This window comes from Tiliqua scincoides, chromosome 4, assembly GCF_035046505.1.
Source record: "Tiliqua scincoides isolate rTilSci1 chromosome 4, rTilSci1.hap2, whole genome shotgun sequence".
Lineage (NCBI taxonomy): Eukaryota > Metazoa > Chordata > Lepidosauria > Squamata > Scincidae > Tiliqua > Tiliqua scincoides.
Window position 1 is genome coordinate 155,990,153 of NC_089824.1, and position 14,687 is coordinate 156,004,839.

Sequence of the window (14,687 nt, forward strand, 5' to 3'; positions counted from 1 at the left end):
ACTTTCAAATGGACTTGTTAGCAGTCTCACACCAAAGTGAGACAATCTCAGTAGTGCTGTGAAGGACCAAACTGTCAGTTGAGGAAAGGACCCACTCATCCTTTTGTTTATATATGTATCAAAGCCTCACTAAGGAACAAAGGATCATGGATTGGTCATTTTGTCTATGTGATTGAGCTAATACTCTAAATCAGGGGTGTCCGACATAAGGCCTGTGGGCCAAATGAAACCCTCAGAAGCAGTTCATCTGCCCTCCCCCATTATAATTGGGCTCTCCCAGCATGATATTTGGGCTCCCTCATATCTTTAAAATATAAACAAGATTTGCATATTTTCTCTTCCATCATTTGCATCTAATGAGTTTCTGAACAAAGCGCTTATTTCTGACCATCATCCGCTTAATGATGTCACTTCTGGCCCACATGCTGCACAGCCTGCCTCCAAGCAGAATGCTCAGAGGCCAAGTTTTCCCATCTGTTGAGGTTCATTCCTAAGGCTTTCAGATCCTTCTTGCAGATATCCTTGTAGTGCAGCTGTGGTCTACCTGTAGGGCGCTTTCCCTTCACAAGTTCTCCATAGAGGAGATCCTTTGGGATCTGACCATCGCCCATTCTCACAACATGACCAAGCCAAAGCAGGCGTCTCTGTTTCAGCACTGTACACATGCTGGGGATTCCAGCTCGTTCCAGGACTGTGTTTGGAATTTTGTCCTGCCAGGTGATACCAAGGATGTGTCGGAGGCAGCGCATGTGGAAAGCGTTTAGCTTCTTCTCCTGTTGTGAGCGAAGAATCCATGACTTGCTGCATTACAAAAGTGTACTCAAGATGCAAGCTCTGTAGACCTGGATCTTGGTACGTTCCGTCAGCTTCTTGTTGGACCAGACTCTCTTTGTGAGCCTGGAAAATGTGGTAGCTGCTTTACTGATGTGTTTGTTTAGCTCGGCATCTAGAGAAAGTGTGTCGGAGATCGTTGAGCCAAGGTACACAAAGTCATGAACAACCTCCTGTTTAAGCACAGAGATTGTAATGCAGGGAGGTGAGTTCACATCCTGAACCATGACCTGTGTTTTCTTCAGGCTGATTGTCAGTCCAAAGTCTTGGTAGGCCTTGCTAAAACAGTTCATGAGCTGCTGAAGATCTTGGGCAGAGTGGGCGGTGACAGCTGCATCGTCGTCAAAGAGGAAGTCATGAAGACATTTCAGCTGGACTTCGGACTTTGTTCTCAGTCTGGAGAGGTTGAAGAGCTTTCCGTCTGATCTGGTCTGGAGATAGATGCCTTCTGTTGCAGTTCCAAAGGCCTGGTTCAGCAGGACAGTGAAGAAAATCCCAAACAAGGTCGGCACGAGAACACAGCCCTGCTTCACTCCGCTTCGGATGTCAAAGGGGTCTGATGTGGAGCCATCAAAGACTACAGTACCCTCATGTCCTCGTGGAAAGACCTTATGATGCTGAGGAGCCTGGGTGGACATCCAATCTTGGGGAGAATCTTGAAGAGGCCGTCTCTGCTGACCAGGTCGAAAGCCTTCATGAGATCTATGAAGGCTATAAAGAGTGACTGTCGTTGTTCTCTGCATTTCTCCTGCAGCTGTCTAAGGGAGAATACCATATCGGTGGTGAACCTGTTGGCTAGGAATCTGCACTGCGATTCTAGATAGATGCTCTCTGCAAGTACCTGGAGCCTCTTCAGTGCAACTCGGGCGAACAGCTTTCCTACAACGCTAAGGAGGGAGATGCCGCGGTAGTTATTGCAGTCACCCCTGTCACCTTTGTTCTTGTACAGTGAACACCATGTTCGCTGATCTCATTTAGTGGTTTTCCCTACCTGAAAAATGAGAAATTTCTCTCCTTGACAGATCCTGAGTCCGGCAGCCTCGTCTCTTGAAGGGCGACGATGTCCATCTGCAGTCTGCTCAGCTCCATGTCAGTGACAGCTGTTTTGCAGGTGTCGTCTATTTCTTGCAGGTCGTCAGAGAAGCCAGGTGTCATTGTCCTAACATTCCAGGTGCCCAGCTTTAGGGCAGGAGTTTTCTGTTTTCTATTGCCTGGTGCAGGGTCGTTGATCCGCTTGTTGGTTTTCACCCTAAACCCCACTTACCCCGTGAGGTTAACGGACCATGGCGAGGCAGCACCTTACTGGCCGGGGACTGCCCAGCTTAAGGTGGGTGGCAGCTGCCCAATGAGATGCAATGATCTCTGCCACCATTGGAAGCAGCCCCTGGCGTCACGCTCTACGCCAATCAAGCAAAGACTTATAACCGGTAAACTGCTGCTTCCCATGTTGTGCCGATGCTGTATGGCGAAGTTGGAGTGTCCTCTCCAGTGCACGAGGCCTGGGTAAAGTGGTTATGGAGGATAGACTGTTTCCCATGCAGCAAATCCCCCCTCTCCACGTCACTGAAATGGTCCAATGGAAAGGCAGAAGCCAATACGGTTGGTTCCAGCGGCGTCGCAGGAGTTGCCAGAGCGTGACTGTGTTCAGCCACGAACTGCCTCGGGGACTCCGGCTCCAGATTTTGCCTCGAGGTTGACTCCTGTATCTTAATAATCTGTATCTTATTAATACAGCTTTTAATAAGCTTTTTATAAGCTGTATTAATTAGAAAAATATTTACTCATAATAAATCTCCATTGAATTAAATGAGACTGACTTTTTAATCAATATGTCCAGGACCGTAGGGCTAGTACTACTGTCACTGTTTGAATTTTGCCTCCTGAAATGTTTAATTACGTTTTCATTGTATGTTCTTCATGTAAATAACTGTAGTACTTCTATAGAGCCAAAACTCTTATTATTCAAATGTTTGGGTTCTTGGATAGTACAGGTTCTTCTGGAAGGGGTTTAGGGATATTTTCTTCTTTTTTTCTCATATTGAATTAGGGATTAATATAATCTGTGTTTCAATCAAATAATTAAATAAAGTAACAGTTATGTGATGTCTAACAATAATGTATTACATCTCTTAAAAATGTCATCTGGATGTCGATAGCATAGGTTTCGCATCCAAAGGCCGTGCCAAAAGGAAATTATAACACCCTGGAACCTCACAGATGTCTGACATATAAATGAAAGCAGAGGTAAAGTCAGTGATACTGGCTGCAAAGAATAAGTGACAGAACAATATTTTCCCAACTGTTAGTACAGTAATAGGCTATCATATATTCCCCAAAGGGACTTACACATAACACAAGATCGGTCTTGTAGTGTGAAACCTTTCTTCTAAAAACATGGACATGTGGATAGCGTGGATAGTTTAAATACAAGTACATCAGCCCATTCCAAAACCATTGACGCTAACGAGAAAGTGAAAGCATCAACAGTTTCCAACCTGATTGAAAGTAGTTGCAAAGTTTCCTGAGAGTTCCTAATTTGAGAACTTTTTTGCCTTCACAAATCTCAAATGACTCTAGCCTGTCCTGTCCAAAAGATGTTGTTCTCTAAACCCATGTTCTTTCTTTTTCATGCTCATATCATTTCTTTACTGGGTTTGGGAGAATAACATGCCCATTGACATTGTAACTGAAACTGCATCTGGCAGAACTGTATGTGTCTAATGTCGTGTAGGACTTTGATAATATCACATTTTAATCCTCTTTTGAACCTGGGAGGAACATGGTACGGATAACCAAGATGACAGGAACAGTGATTCTTTCCAATTCATTGACGTATTGTTATAAAACTGGCAGGGTATACATTTCTAGACAACTGTGGGAAGGGGGATTGCAGAGCTGTAAACAAATTTTTCCTCCTCAAATGGCAGGGGCACATAGGTTCAGAAAGATCATGGGCCCACTAGGCAGCCTAGTCTGTTGTGAGTGGGTGTTTTATGGCTCTTGAGAAACCTACTAATGAACTCACACATGGGGACAGAAAGGAAAACCTGGCCTATCACATTTATTTGGAGACATCAGTTCTGGGTTTATGTTTTTCAGGTCTTAGTCTTTTTCACTGGCAAATTTTCTTTTTCCTTCTTAGGTATTTATACTGGTTCCAGCACTAACCATAGTGGACCATCATCTGGTCTCCTGCCGCCACCACATGATGTATCTTCAAGGCAACATATGCTTGAGTCAGTCCTCACTGGTACGCACCATCATGTATCGCCCATAGAAAGCGCTAGAGAAGGGTATGTATTAAAAATCAAGCAAGAAATTGTCTTGAAATACAGAGATCATCTATTTTGCAGATGAATAGACTGGGTAAAATTCCCCCACAGGTATTAAAAAGGGAATATAACAGGATGTTTCTGAAAACCACATACATTTAACCTTAAGAATAAAGCAGTATTTTCTTCTGAACTCTCTTCTTCCAAATCACATTGAGATGGAAATCCTATGTGGATCAGTGAAGCCTGCTAGTAGGAAGCATTAGTCACCAGGTCTGTTGTGAGAGAGAAGCATAATTTGCCTCTGGATCCTTTCCCTTCCTTTCTGGTACTTTGTTTCCCCTCCAGGTGCCCATGTAAGAACATAAGAACAACCTTGCTGGATCAGGCCAAGGGGCGATCTTGTGTGGCTTCCTATATCTCACAGTGGTCCACCAAATGCTTCTGGAAGCACAAGAAGATATGCTTTTGTCAGCCCTTCCGACAGACATTAAGAGACAGGCTACCTCTAAAATGTTGCATAGAGTCATCATGACTTGTAACCTGTGGTGGACTTTTCCTTCAGAAATCTGTCTAATCCCCTTTGAAGAGATCTAGGCCAGGTGCCATCACAAGCTCTATGACAAGGAATTCCACATATTAATTATGGACTGGGTAAAGAAATTTTTCCTCTAGTCTCTTCTGACTCTCCTGCCCATCAATTTTGGTGAATGACCCTGGTTCTGGTATTGTGCAAGAGAGAAAAGCTTCTTTGAAAGTCATGAGGGAGATAAAGTAGGGTATACATTTGTAAATAAATTTATAAATAAAAGAACTTCCTTCTGTGAACTCTATCCATCCCATGCATAATTTTATATGCCTCAATCATGTGCGTAGGTGCCTTCTTTTAGAAGAGCCCCAAATGCTGAAGCCTTTCCTCATTCCCCCAAAGGGGAGCCTAAGTCCATTGAAATAACTGTGCATCCATTCAGTGATGATGAATACATGAATGCATTTTTGAAAATATATGAATTTCCTTTTGGGGGGTAAGAATAGTTAAGTATGTATGTGCATTTTAAATGATATTTTTGAGAACTCTAGAACTTTGGTGTGGTGCAATTAGTTTACAAACTAGGTTAAACTGAATTCCAGTGACTTCAAAGACAAATTATAGGTGGTAGTGTTTTACCCTAGAAAGTATGTGAAAGAGTAGGAATTAAGATTCTTGTCTCTAATGTTGACCAAGCTTTGGTGTGGAGAAATAAATAGAGGTTATTACTTTTTGATCCACAGGCATTCTTACAGCAGTGGAACTCACCAACCTAGCTTGTCTTTCTAGGAAAGTGAGAAAGTGGATCATCCATATTTTAACAAACATACAAAAATTCAGTGTTTGAAAAGCCTATCTTATCACTCCATGAGTTCCATTCATATAAGAACATTTCCACATTTAACAGACCATTTTACAGAGGAACTCCATTGAGAAGCCAAATTTCACTCTCTTCTCATCCCCCCTCTTAGAAGTTCCATCTCAGTATTCAGCAATTGAAAAAAGCTGTTCCTTACATGCCAGGAAGAAATGCATGATCCTGAAGGCGTAGGATTTTTTCTTTTCAAAAAGTTGGAAGAAATATCAAAACAAATTGTTTAATTGTGCAAACTCTATTGATAGAAGGTGGCCCATGTACAGCACTTCCAATAATCCCAGCAGAAATTGTAGTTGGAATCAGGAAATCATAAAGCACCAGCCATGTCACTAGTTCTTGAGTTTGTTTTCAAAGTATATGTATTACCTGATTCACCTTTCTTCTTCCTTCACTAGCTTCATAAATCCTTCCTTGTCTTCATCTTTTCCCTAGCTCCACTTCAGTTTAAACCATTTTTCAGAGCCTATGCACTGTTGCTTCAGTCATTCCCACTGAGGCTTCTGTGCATAGTCTTCATTTTCCCATTGTATAGAATGAATCAATGATTCCAAGTGATTCTGTTTTTTAAATTTTATTTTCCCCAATAAGCTCAGTTGCTAAGAACAGATTAGTATTTACTGACTCTGGGTCATAACTGGAGTTTTAAACTGGAACAGTTTTATAATGAGTTTAAAAAAAAAAAAGTTTTGACTAAGCATGTCATGGAAGAGCATATAGTACAAATATATTTCCTTCTAGTGCTTGGATGCTTAAACAATGCAGATTGCTTGTAGAAACAGTGTTGCTAACGATCTTTAAGCTAATGCAAGATTATAACAATGTCAGACCTCTCGCCTTTGTGGGGAGATCCATGCCAACTTCCCATTCAGCATTGGTGCTTACTGGGTGATCCTGAGCTGATCACCTTCTCTCAGCCTAACCTACCAAATGGAGTTATTGCGAGGGTGATATACCGGGGAGGTGCGGGTGGGTGGGTATCAGTCTAGAGCTCTTTAGAGAAAGTAGACAGTATAAAAATGTAAAAATGGACATAAAGTCCAGAACTTGTTTTAAATATTTGTTTTAAACTGGGATATGTGATTTCATTTCATTATACTGATTTGAGTGATGGTGCTATACTTCGGTTAGCAGCAGACTGCAGAATAACTTATTTTAGGTATAGCAATAGCTTAGATTGTGTTTCTCAAAAGTCAAGTGCTGTGTTAAACAGCACTATTGGAGATGACATTGAGCCAATAGGCAGAAAATGGTATTGATTGGTCCAGAATGCACTGCCATTGGTTAAAATGGCTGTCAGAATGCTGAGGCAAAAGAGCACTAGGAAATGCATGACCATTCCCATGCACTTAAAACAGCTATTTTTTCTAGCCTAGTTTGGTCATTATGTTAAATAACTAAGTCTTAGGACAGTATTCCTTGCTTCAGATTTGAGGCATGTGAACATAAGAAGAGCCCTTCTGGATCACATCAAAGGTCCAGAATCCGGTTTCTCACAGTATGACTCAAAGCAGCATATGAGTAGGATATGAAGGTAACAACCCTGCTCTGATGTTTTCCTCCCAGTAATTGGTATTCAGGCATAGACATTGGTGTTCCTGGAAGGGGCAAAAAGTTTTTTAGGTGCCTGAATGTCTGTGTAAAGCGACCCCTCCCCCTTATGTTCAAAGCCATTCACAGCTGCAAAAGCAAAGCAGACCCCTCCAAGTTGCTTTCACAGAAGGTGAGTTGGAGGGGCTGCTTTTACACAGATGTTCAGGTGCCTGAAAAACTTAGCATTTTGCCGCCGCGTCCCCCCCCCAGAATGTTAGTGGGCATAGGGCCTCTGAACCTGGAGGTTGCATTTAGTTGTGTCTCATAGCTATTGTTAGTTCTGTTTTCCATTAATGTGTTTAAAACCTTTTAAAAAAAGTCCTCTTAAAACCATCTAAATTCTTGGTCATCACCATATCTTGTGACCGTGAATTCTGTGTTAATTATGCATTAAGTAAATATGTCTACAGCCAAGCAATTCCATTGGAGGACCCAAGACCTAGTATTATGATGGAGGGGACGGGACCAAGTATGTATGTATAAATGTATGTCACATCCTTTCTTAGTTGTCTTTTTGTAAAATTACAAATCTTCTCCACCAGCCTTCCCTTGTAGGCAAGGTGCTCCAGCTCCATGACAGTTTTGGTGGTCCAAAGTCATGTATTCTTCAGTGCCATTTTGTTATACATGCTACCTCTTGCTGTAACACATCTTTTGGGGAAAAAAATAAATTGTGGGCTACTGAGCAATGCCTTCTCCTGACATTTTGAAACTGGCATGTGTTGTTTTCCTCATCTGTCCAGATATGTGCTTTTCCTGCAGTGGTATAGTAGTATATTTTAAAGCACAGGAGCTTGTCGTGACAACCTGCCCAGATCCATGCTCCATTACCCCACCCCATTAAGACTATGAAAACAAACATTAAAAAATGTTCTTTGGAGTGTTTTCTTCCCCTGTCACTTATTCCTACTTTGGAACCTATTCTACTTCATTGAAAGATCTAGCTCATTTCATCCCAAACTCTTAGAGCAGGCTGCAACAGTTTTAAAAATAAATGTAAAAAAATTGAAAAATATATTTAAAATTATCCCAGATAAATGCAAAAGGTATAGTACAGTGCTAGCCTAAGCATGTTTACTCAGAATTAAGACCCACTGCATTCAGTAGGGCTTACCCCAGATAAATTTGCATAGGATTCTAGCCTTAAAGTAACATAGGCTCCATATTGTCTCTCAGATAGTGCTGGGAAGATGATAGATCAGCACTCACCAAACCACAGCCCACAGGCCAGATCTGGTGCAGTGCTGCATGCCTCCCCGGTGTTAGCAGCGCCAATCATTTCAACACGCCACTCACACGAAGCCCACCTGATTGCTGTAACTCAACTCATTCACATCTGCCTGGAAATGCAGGTGCAAAGCCTGCTGGGGCAGTGGGCTGCAGACACGACTGCCAAGAGCAGTGGTTCTCACACATTTAGCATCGGGACCCACTTTTTAGAATAAGGATCTGTCAGGACCCACCGGAAATGATGTCATAACCAGAAGTGACATTATCAAACAGGAAAATTTTTTAACAATCCTAGGCTGCAATCCTACCCACACTTACCCAGAAGTAAGTCCCATTGACCATCATGGTTAAAAGATTATACATAGTAGCCTTTTAAAAGTACAGTTCTGTAACATTTCCCCAAATGCAGTCACAGATCATGGTAGCATCATCTAATATATTAAAAATAAAACATTGAAATGAATGGGGACCCACCTGAAATTGACTAGCAACCCACCTGGTGGGTCCCAACCCACAGTTTGAGAAACTCTGGCCTAGAGTGTCACGTTACAGCAATTGGGTACTCTTCTTCCATGCAGCGTGGCAGAACGGTAAAAGCGGGCCCAAACAGGGACCACTTTTTCCTTAGACCAGTGGTTTCCAACTGGAACAGTACCTAAAGGTAAGGGAACCACTGGCAGTCCCATCCTGAACTGCCCGGGGCATGTGGCTTCAGCAGCGCCAAGAATGGCTGCCGCCGCATCCTGCACACCTCAGCCTGCCGGAGGCGGCACCTTGGGAGAAGGGGACTTTCGTCCGCTTCCCCCGGGTAAGGGAAGCAGCCCCGCAATGGGGCTACCACTGTCCAAAAGGTCGGCGGTAAAGACGTTCGTGTAGGGTGCCAAGCCCTACACGAATGGTCAGAATCCGGTGGAGCAGAGCTTCACCGGACCCGACTCCTGCCTCCCCGCTCCCTCCCCCTGGCACTCCTCCCACCCTCCCCGCCCCCACCTTCCCATCATGCCTCCCGCTCGCCCGCTCTCCACCCTCCCCACGCCTCCCCACTCCCCGGAATGCCTCCTCCCTGCCCCCTCCCCACCCCCACTTACCGTGCTGCGTCTTGGTGGTCCGTAAGACCACCAAACAGCAGAGGCCGGGCGCCCGCCTGGCACTAGCCCAGCACTGGGCTAGCATGGGTGCTGGCCCAGCAGTAAGCATTGCAGACAGGCCTGACGGCATGTTTGCAACAGTGAGCTCTGGCACAAAACCAAAGCGCTGAGCTCAGGATTGGGCTGGCTGCTGGGGTGTTTTAGTGCTTGTGCTGAAACTTGTGTGTGTTTTATTGTCTGGGAAAGGAAAATGGATCATATTGGTTGCTGCTTCTTTATTAATAATGGTTTTACTGGTATAATGAGAATTGTTTGCTGCCTTGAGCACCTTATTTCTTAGGAAGGGAAAGGTGAGATCTAAATTTTTTTACTAAATTAATTAATATACTTGTGGCCCTCAGTGCAATTTCCATTACTTGGTATGGCCCCTCTGTCCAAAACGTTTACCTAACCCTGATTTTAAGTGTGTCATAATGTAACTTAACATGTATTTCAGACACATGTATTGGCCAATGTAAACTGATGAATAAATATCCAGAATGACTTGGCTGTCAAAATGTTGCACCTTTGTCAGTCAGTAGTGCACCTGTGTTCCCCGAGATAACAATATAGCACCAATGAAGCAAGCACCCATAGCCATCCTTCTCGACGCAAGCTGCACTTTACACTTCTCTGGAAACAGCACCATGTTTTGCCTCATTCATCACCTTTTTCAACCTCCATGTTTAAGCACATGGACAAAATTTCTGCACTGTGAACCAATGTGATGACAAGTTTGGATTCCTGGATTTAAGTCTTTGGGACAGACCAAAATTATTGCTATCAAAAATGGTAATGATTGAGTCATCAAATACTGGAGAAGCCAAGAGCTACATGAAGCAGAGCACAAGACATCTACTCACATTTGACAGAAGACCCTGATTTTGATTTAAAGCCTTTAAAAAAAAAATCCCAAAAATCCTTGTTATACCATTCCTGGCCAAAGTCAATAACAAGTGCAGCGCTCAGTTTTCCCAAATGGTTTGCTAAGACATTTAAATAGTTTGACAAAAATTATTTAATTTACTTGAAAATGTTCTAACAAAATCTGAGTTCATTACCAAATATATTTACCCTGGCTGAATATGAGATGTTTAATTTTTTTTTCTCTTCAATAAGTGTGTGAAGTGTACAGAATGCTGGATCAAGTAATTTTATACTAATTTATATTAATATTAATTAAAGGAGAAGTGTTTGATTTAGAAATATGTTGGCATATAGAAAGTGGAGCTTGTCATGATCTTGTTTGACTTTTTTTTTTTTAAGTTTCAGGTAGTGAAGTGTTATTTTAGCATTACTTACAGCGCTCACCATAAAGAATGACAGGCTCTGTTTAATTTCACCAGTTGTGAAGATAGTAAAATTTGATTTGTGGCAGCCTGAAGATGGAAAAACAACACTCCATCTTAAGACTTGTCTGCACTAGAAAATTTCACAGCTATATGTGTATTGTGTGTGAGTGCTAGTGAGTGTAGCATGCGCTCTGCAAACATGAATGTCTCTAGCAGCCACTGGTAACACTTCCACACATCTCAAAGCTGGTTGCAATTTGACTCATTCTAAGTAGGTCAGTGCAGCAGTTTTTATAGAGCTGTTTACTTTTTGTAGAAGTGGAAGGATTAAAAGGTCATCTTTGGCAAGAGATAAATCTCTGTCCATAGCAACCTAGGTCACCATGTGCCACAATCAGACAGTGGATGGGTCACAAAAAGTGGCCATGAATAGCTTTATGTGAGTCAGGTGGAGAAGACAAAGCTACCTTTTCTAGCTTTTTTCTAGGAGATGCAAAACTTGTGTTAAGCATCAATTTAAACGTGTTCATAAAGTGATATTTTCAAAACAAAGGATCACAGTTGGGACTTTGGTGTTTGAAGCCATGATGCTGTCTTATCCATTGGTAATAAGACCATTGGTATCCACTGGTAAGACCATTGGTACATCCATCTCAGTATGCATTGAGTAGGAGTAGCTTTTCTGGGTTTCAGGACAGAAGTGCAGAAGTCCCAGCTTTGCTAGAAGCCTGCATGCAAGACATGTGTTTTATCACTGAGCTACAGCCTCTTCTGGGTATATAAGACAGCATGCCACTGCATGTTGGAAGTAATGTAATGCATTAGAGCAGTGATTTTCAACCTTTTTCATCTCAAGACACACTGACAAGGCACTAAAATGGTCAAGGCACACCACCAGGTTTTTGACAATTGACAAGGCACACCATGCTGCCAGTGGCAGCTCACATCTCCCATTGGCCCTATTAATAAATGACCTTCCGCCAAATTCCTGTGGCACACCTGAGGACCACTCGCGGCACACCAGTGTTGCCACGGCACAGTGGTTGAAAATGGCTGCATTAGAGGAAAAACAGTTTCATTGCAGGGTATTTGTTTTTGAAGTTAGTCCTTTAGTTAAGGCCTGGCAACCAGTGTGTGCTTTTGCATCCAAGGCTCTTGTGTCTGAGGTATCATAGTCATGATTTGTGGAAAAACACTTCTGTGCACTTAGTTTACAAAAGTTAGTGCACTTATAGTGCAATCTTAACCAGCCTAGTACCAGCGGAATGAGTACATGGGCTGTGTGTTCCGGAAAACACATTGCGACACCAAGATGCTCCTGGTGCCAGCATTAAGGTCTGTGCTGCCCTGCTGGCACCAGAACCATTTGGGCACCACTGCATCACAGCATGGAATGCTATTTAGGAGGCGTAAGGGATTTGCGCTGGCCTAGGGCACAGTTAGGATTGCGCCCTTAGTGTAGTTCTAAGTGTCTAACTACAGACATTCAGGAAAGAGGCATTTCTGTTTAGTGTATTTGCATGTTGGAATTGGACACAGGAAGGAGAGCAAAGTGAATGGTTGACAGCTGGAGCCCACTGAGGACAGTTTCAACACAACCATGGATGCCAAGTGTATTGAACTTTCTTGATATCTTAGTTCAGCGGCAAGACTCTAGCATGGATTTAGTATAAGCACGTTCAGAAGGATTTGTTGGGTTCTGTAATAGGAGGTGGAAACCAACAATTGGGCTCTCGTTGTTTATGAGAGGCCTGCCTTCTAAAGAATGAACATGGCAGAACATAATTGGCACAAAATTCAAAACCCTGCTTTTCTACTGAGCAAATAGTGGCTGCAGGGGTATTTGTGATCCTGATCAGGACTGCAGTAGGGGTAAAGAGTTCACAGCCTCCATCCTATTCCAGATCCTCCCTCCCTCTCCACACTATTTCCATTTGAAAAATCAAACACACAGATCCCAGCCACACACAATAGGTGTATTATCTAGCTTAACTTTGAAGTGTTGCAAAATGCATGGCATGCATGAGTAGGATTTTTCATTGATTGGAGGTTCAGTGCTTCTAGTCTCCTGAATGTAACAAGAAGAAGCAGAATAATTTATGCAAAATAAACAAGCATATAATTTGTTTCATTTGTATAGGGCACAGAATTATTCTGCTGTTTGCACAAAATGCAAGTTACCTTGCTGGAGAATTTTCCCAATAAACTAAATGCAGGTCCAACCACAGATACAAGAAATTTTAAATATCACTAAAAAAATATCACTAAAAGAAAAGCATTAGAACTGTATTCTATTGTGGCAAGCAGGTCTAGAAACAAAGCATGTTTTGAGCCTCTCTTTCAACTATTGTAGTTTAGGTTGCAGTAACAAAGCAAAAGCAAGCTACAGCAAAGTGTCATTCCTGCAACATCCAGCAGCTTCCCTTTGAAGCTCTTAATTACAATTACTTTTTTGTCCACCCGACTTCCAGTTGCTCAGAGTAGCAGATGTGGTTTCTCCTTCCCATCCACACAACAACCATGTGAGCTAGGCTTGACATGGTGACTGGCCCAAAATCACCCAGTGAACCTCTTGAGTGAATAGGGATTTGAAGCCAGGGTCCCTGGTTACCATCCAACATACTAATTACTATGCAACACCGCCTCTATTAATTGCTTTGATGTTTTGTATGAAAAATGGGCTGGGATTCCCCTTTGAATTGATAAAGATTTGGTCTTCTTTTTTAAGGAAGGAAAGGTGGGTGGGCACCAATGCAGAAACAACAGGAGGAGACTTCATTTCCAATACACATTTAGATTCTCCTTCCGCATTGTATCTTCCCGGCTAAGGACCAAATCCTCCAACTAACTATTGGTCTTTTTTCCAAACTACGCAAGGCAACAATCTATTTCATCGCAGAACCATATAGCTGGGGTACCTATGATAAACTACGTGGGAGTCAAAGAAGCATCCTGTTCTGTATGATGTGACAGAATGGGCAAAAATGGGGGGAAAGCAGAATTCCTAGTCATCCTTACCTTGGTTTGGATTTCTTTCTATAGGTATCAGCTAGACCAGCAGTTCCCAAACTTAGCATGGTCACACTGCTTTTTACAGTGGCCTCTTCTTCCCAGCTCTCCCAGGTGCCACCATCTTGGATTGTGTGAGATCTTACATGACTCTTGTGAGATCTGGTGTGATCCAACATGGTGGTGTCCAGGAGTGCTGGGAAGTAGGGGCCTCCAAGGACATCCTCTGGTGCCCTTGTAAGTTCTCTGCATGCCCTCAGGTACCATAGCACACAGTTTGGGACCACTGAGCTAGAACCTGGGCCCAAATAGCCACTAAAGGAACAGAACTGTGTTGTGGGCTGCTGTTCAGTCCAGCAGTAGATTCTGGGTTTCAGTATAGCGTATTTCATGCTGCCATGCAGTGCAATCATCTGTTTACACATTGTTTATATTAATATAAAACAGGATAGTTCTTGCAAGATATGGGAAAGATCCTGCGCATTCCATAAAACAAAGCAATGGCACCTGGGAGTGATTAATAGCAAAGTTCACTGAACTTCAAATAGAGGCTTGAGGGGAAAAAAGACTGAATGATCTAACTGTTTCCTCAGCTCGTGTTGACAGAAACTCCCCTCAGGCAGGACCCAGAAAAGAAACACGTGGCAAGCAATGGGGCATCACCCAGAAACCAGATTTACACATCATTTTTAATATTATGGGAAGAGATGAAAATTGTTATTAACCTTTTCTCTTTCCTGCTTTTTTCCTTCCTCATTCTACTTTGGTTTCTTGATCCTGCAGCTGACTTGGAGTTTTTCATCATTTGAATGATTTCATTGCAGCTTTTAGTTTGCTTTTATTAAGGTTTTAGCTTATTAGGCTTTTCAGTATTGAATGTTATTCTTGTCTTTTACTTAATTTTTCTTGAAACCTGTTTACATAATCAGA

The 14,687-nt window shown here is 42.5% G+C and overlaps 1 protein-coding gene across 1 annotated transcript in view; it reads left to right on the forward strand.

The window, feature by feature from the left end:
* The window catches only part of GLIS1 (GLIS family zinc finger 1), a 249,797-nt gene that overhangs the window by 215,732 nt on the left and 19,378 nt on the right, over positions 1-14,687 (forward strand). Inside the window, exon 7 of the mRNA XM_066625789.1 lies at positions 3,974-4,124. Within this exon, the coding sequence (XP_066481886.1) occupies positions 3,974-4,124 (151 nt within the window). The remainder of the gene's footprint in view (positions 1-3,973; positions 4,125-14,687) is intronic.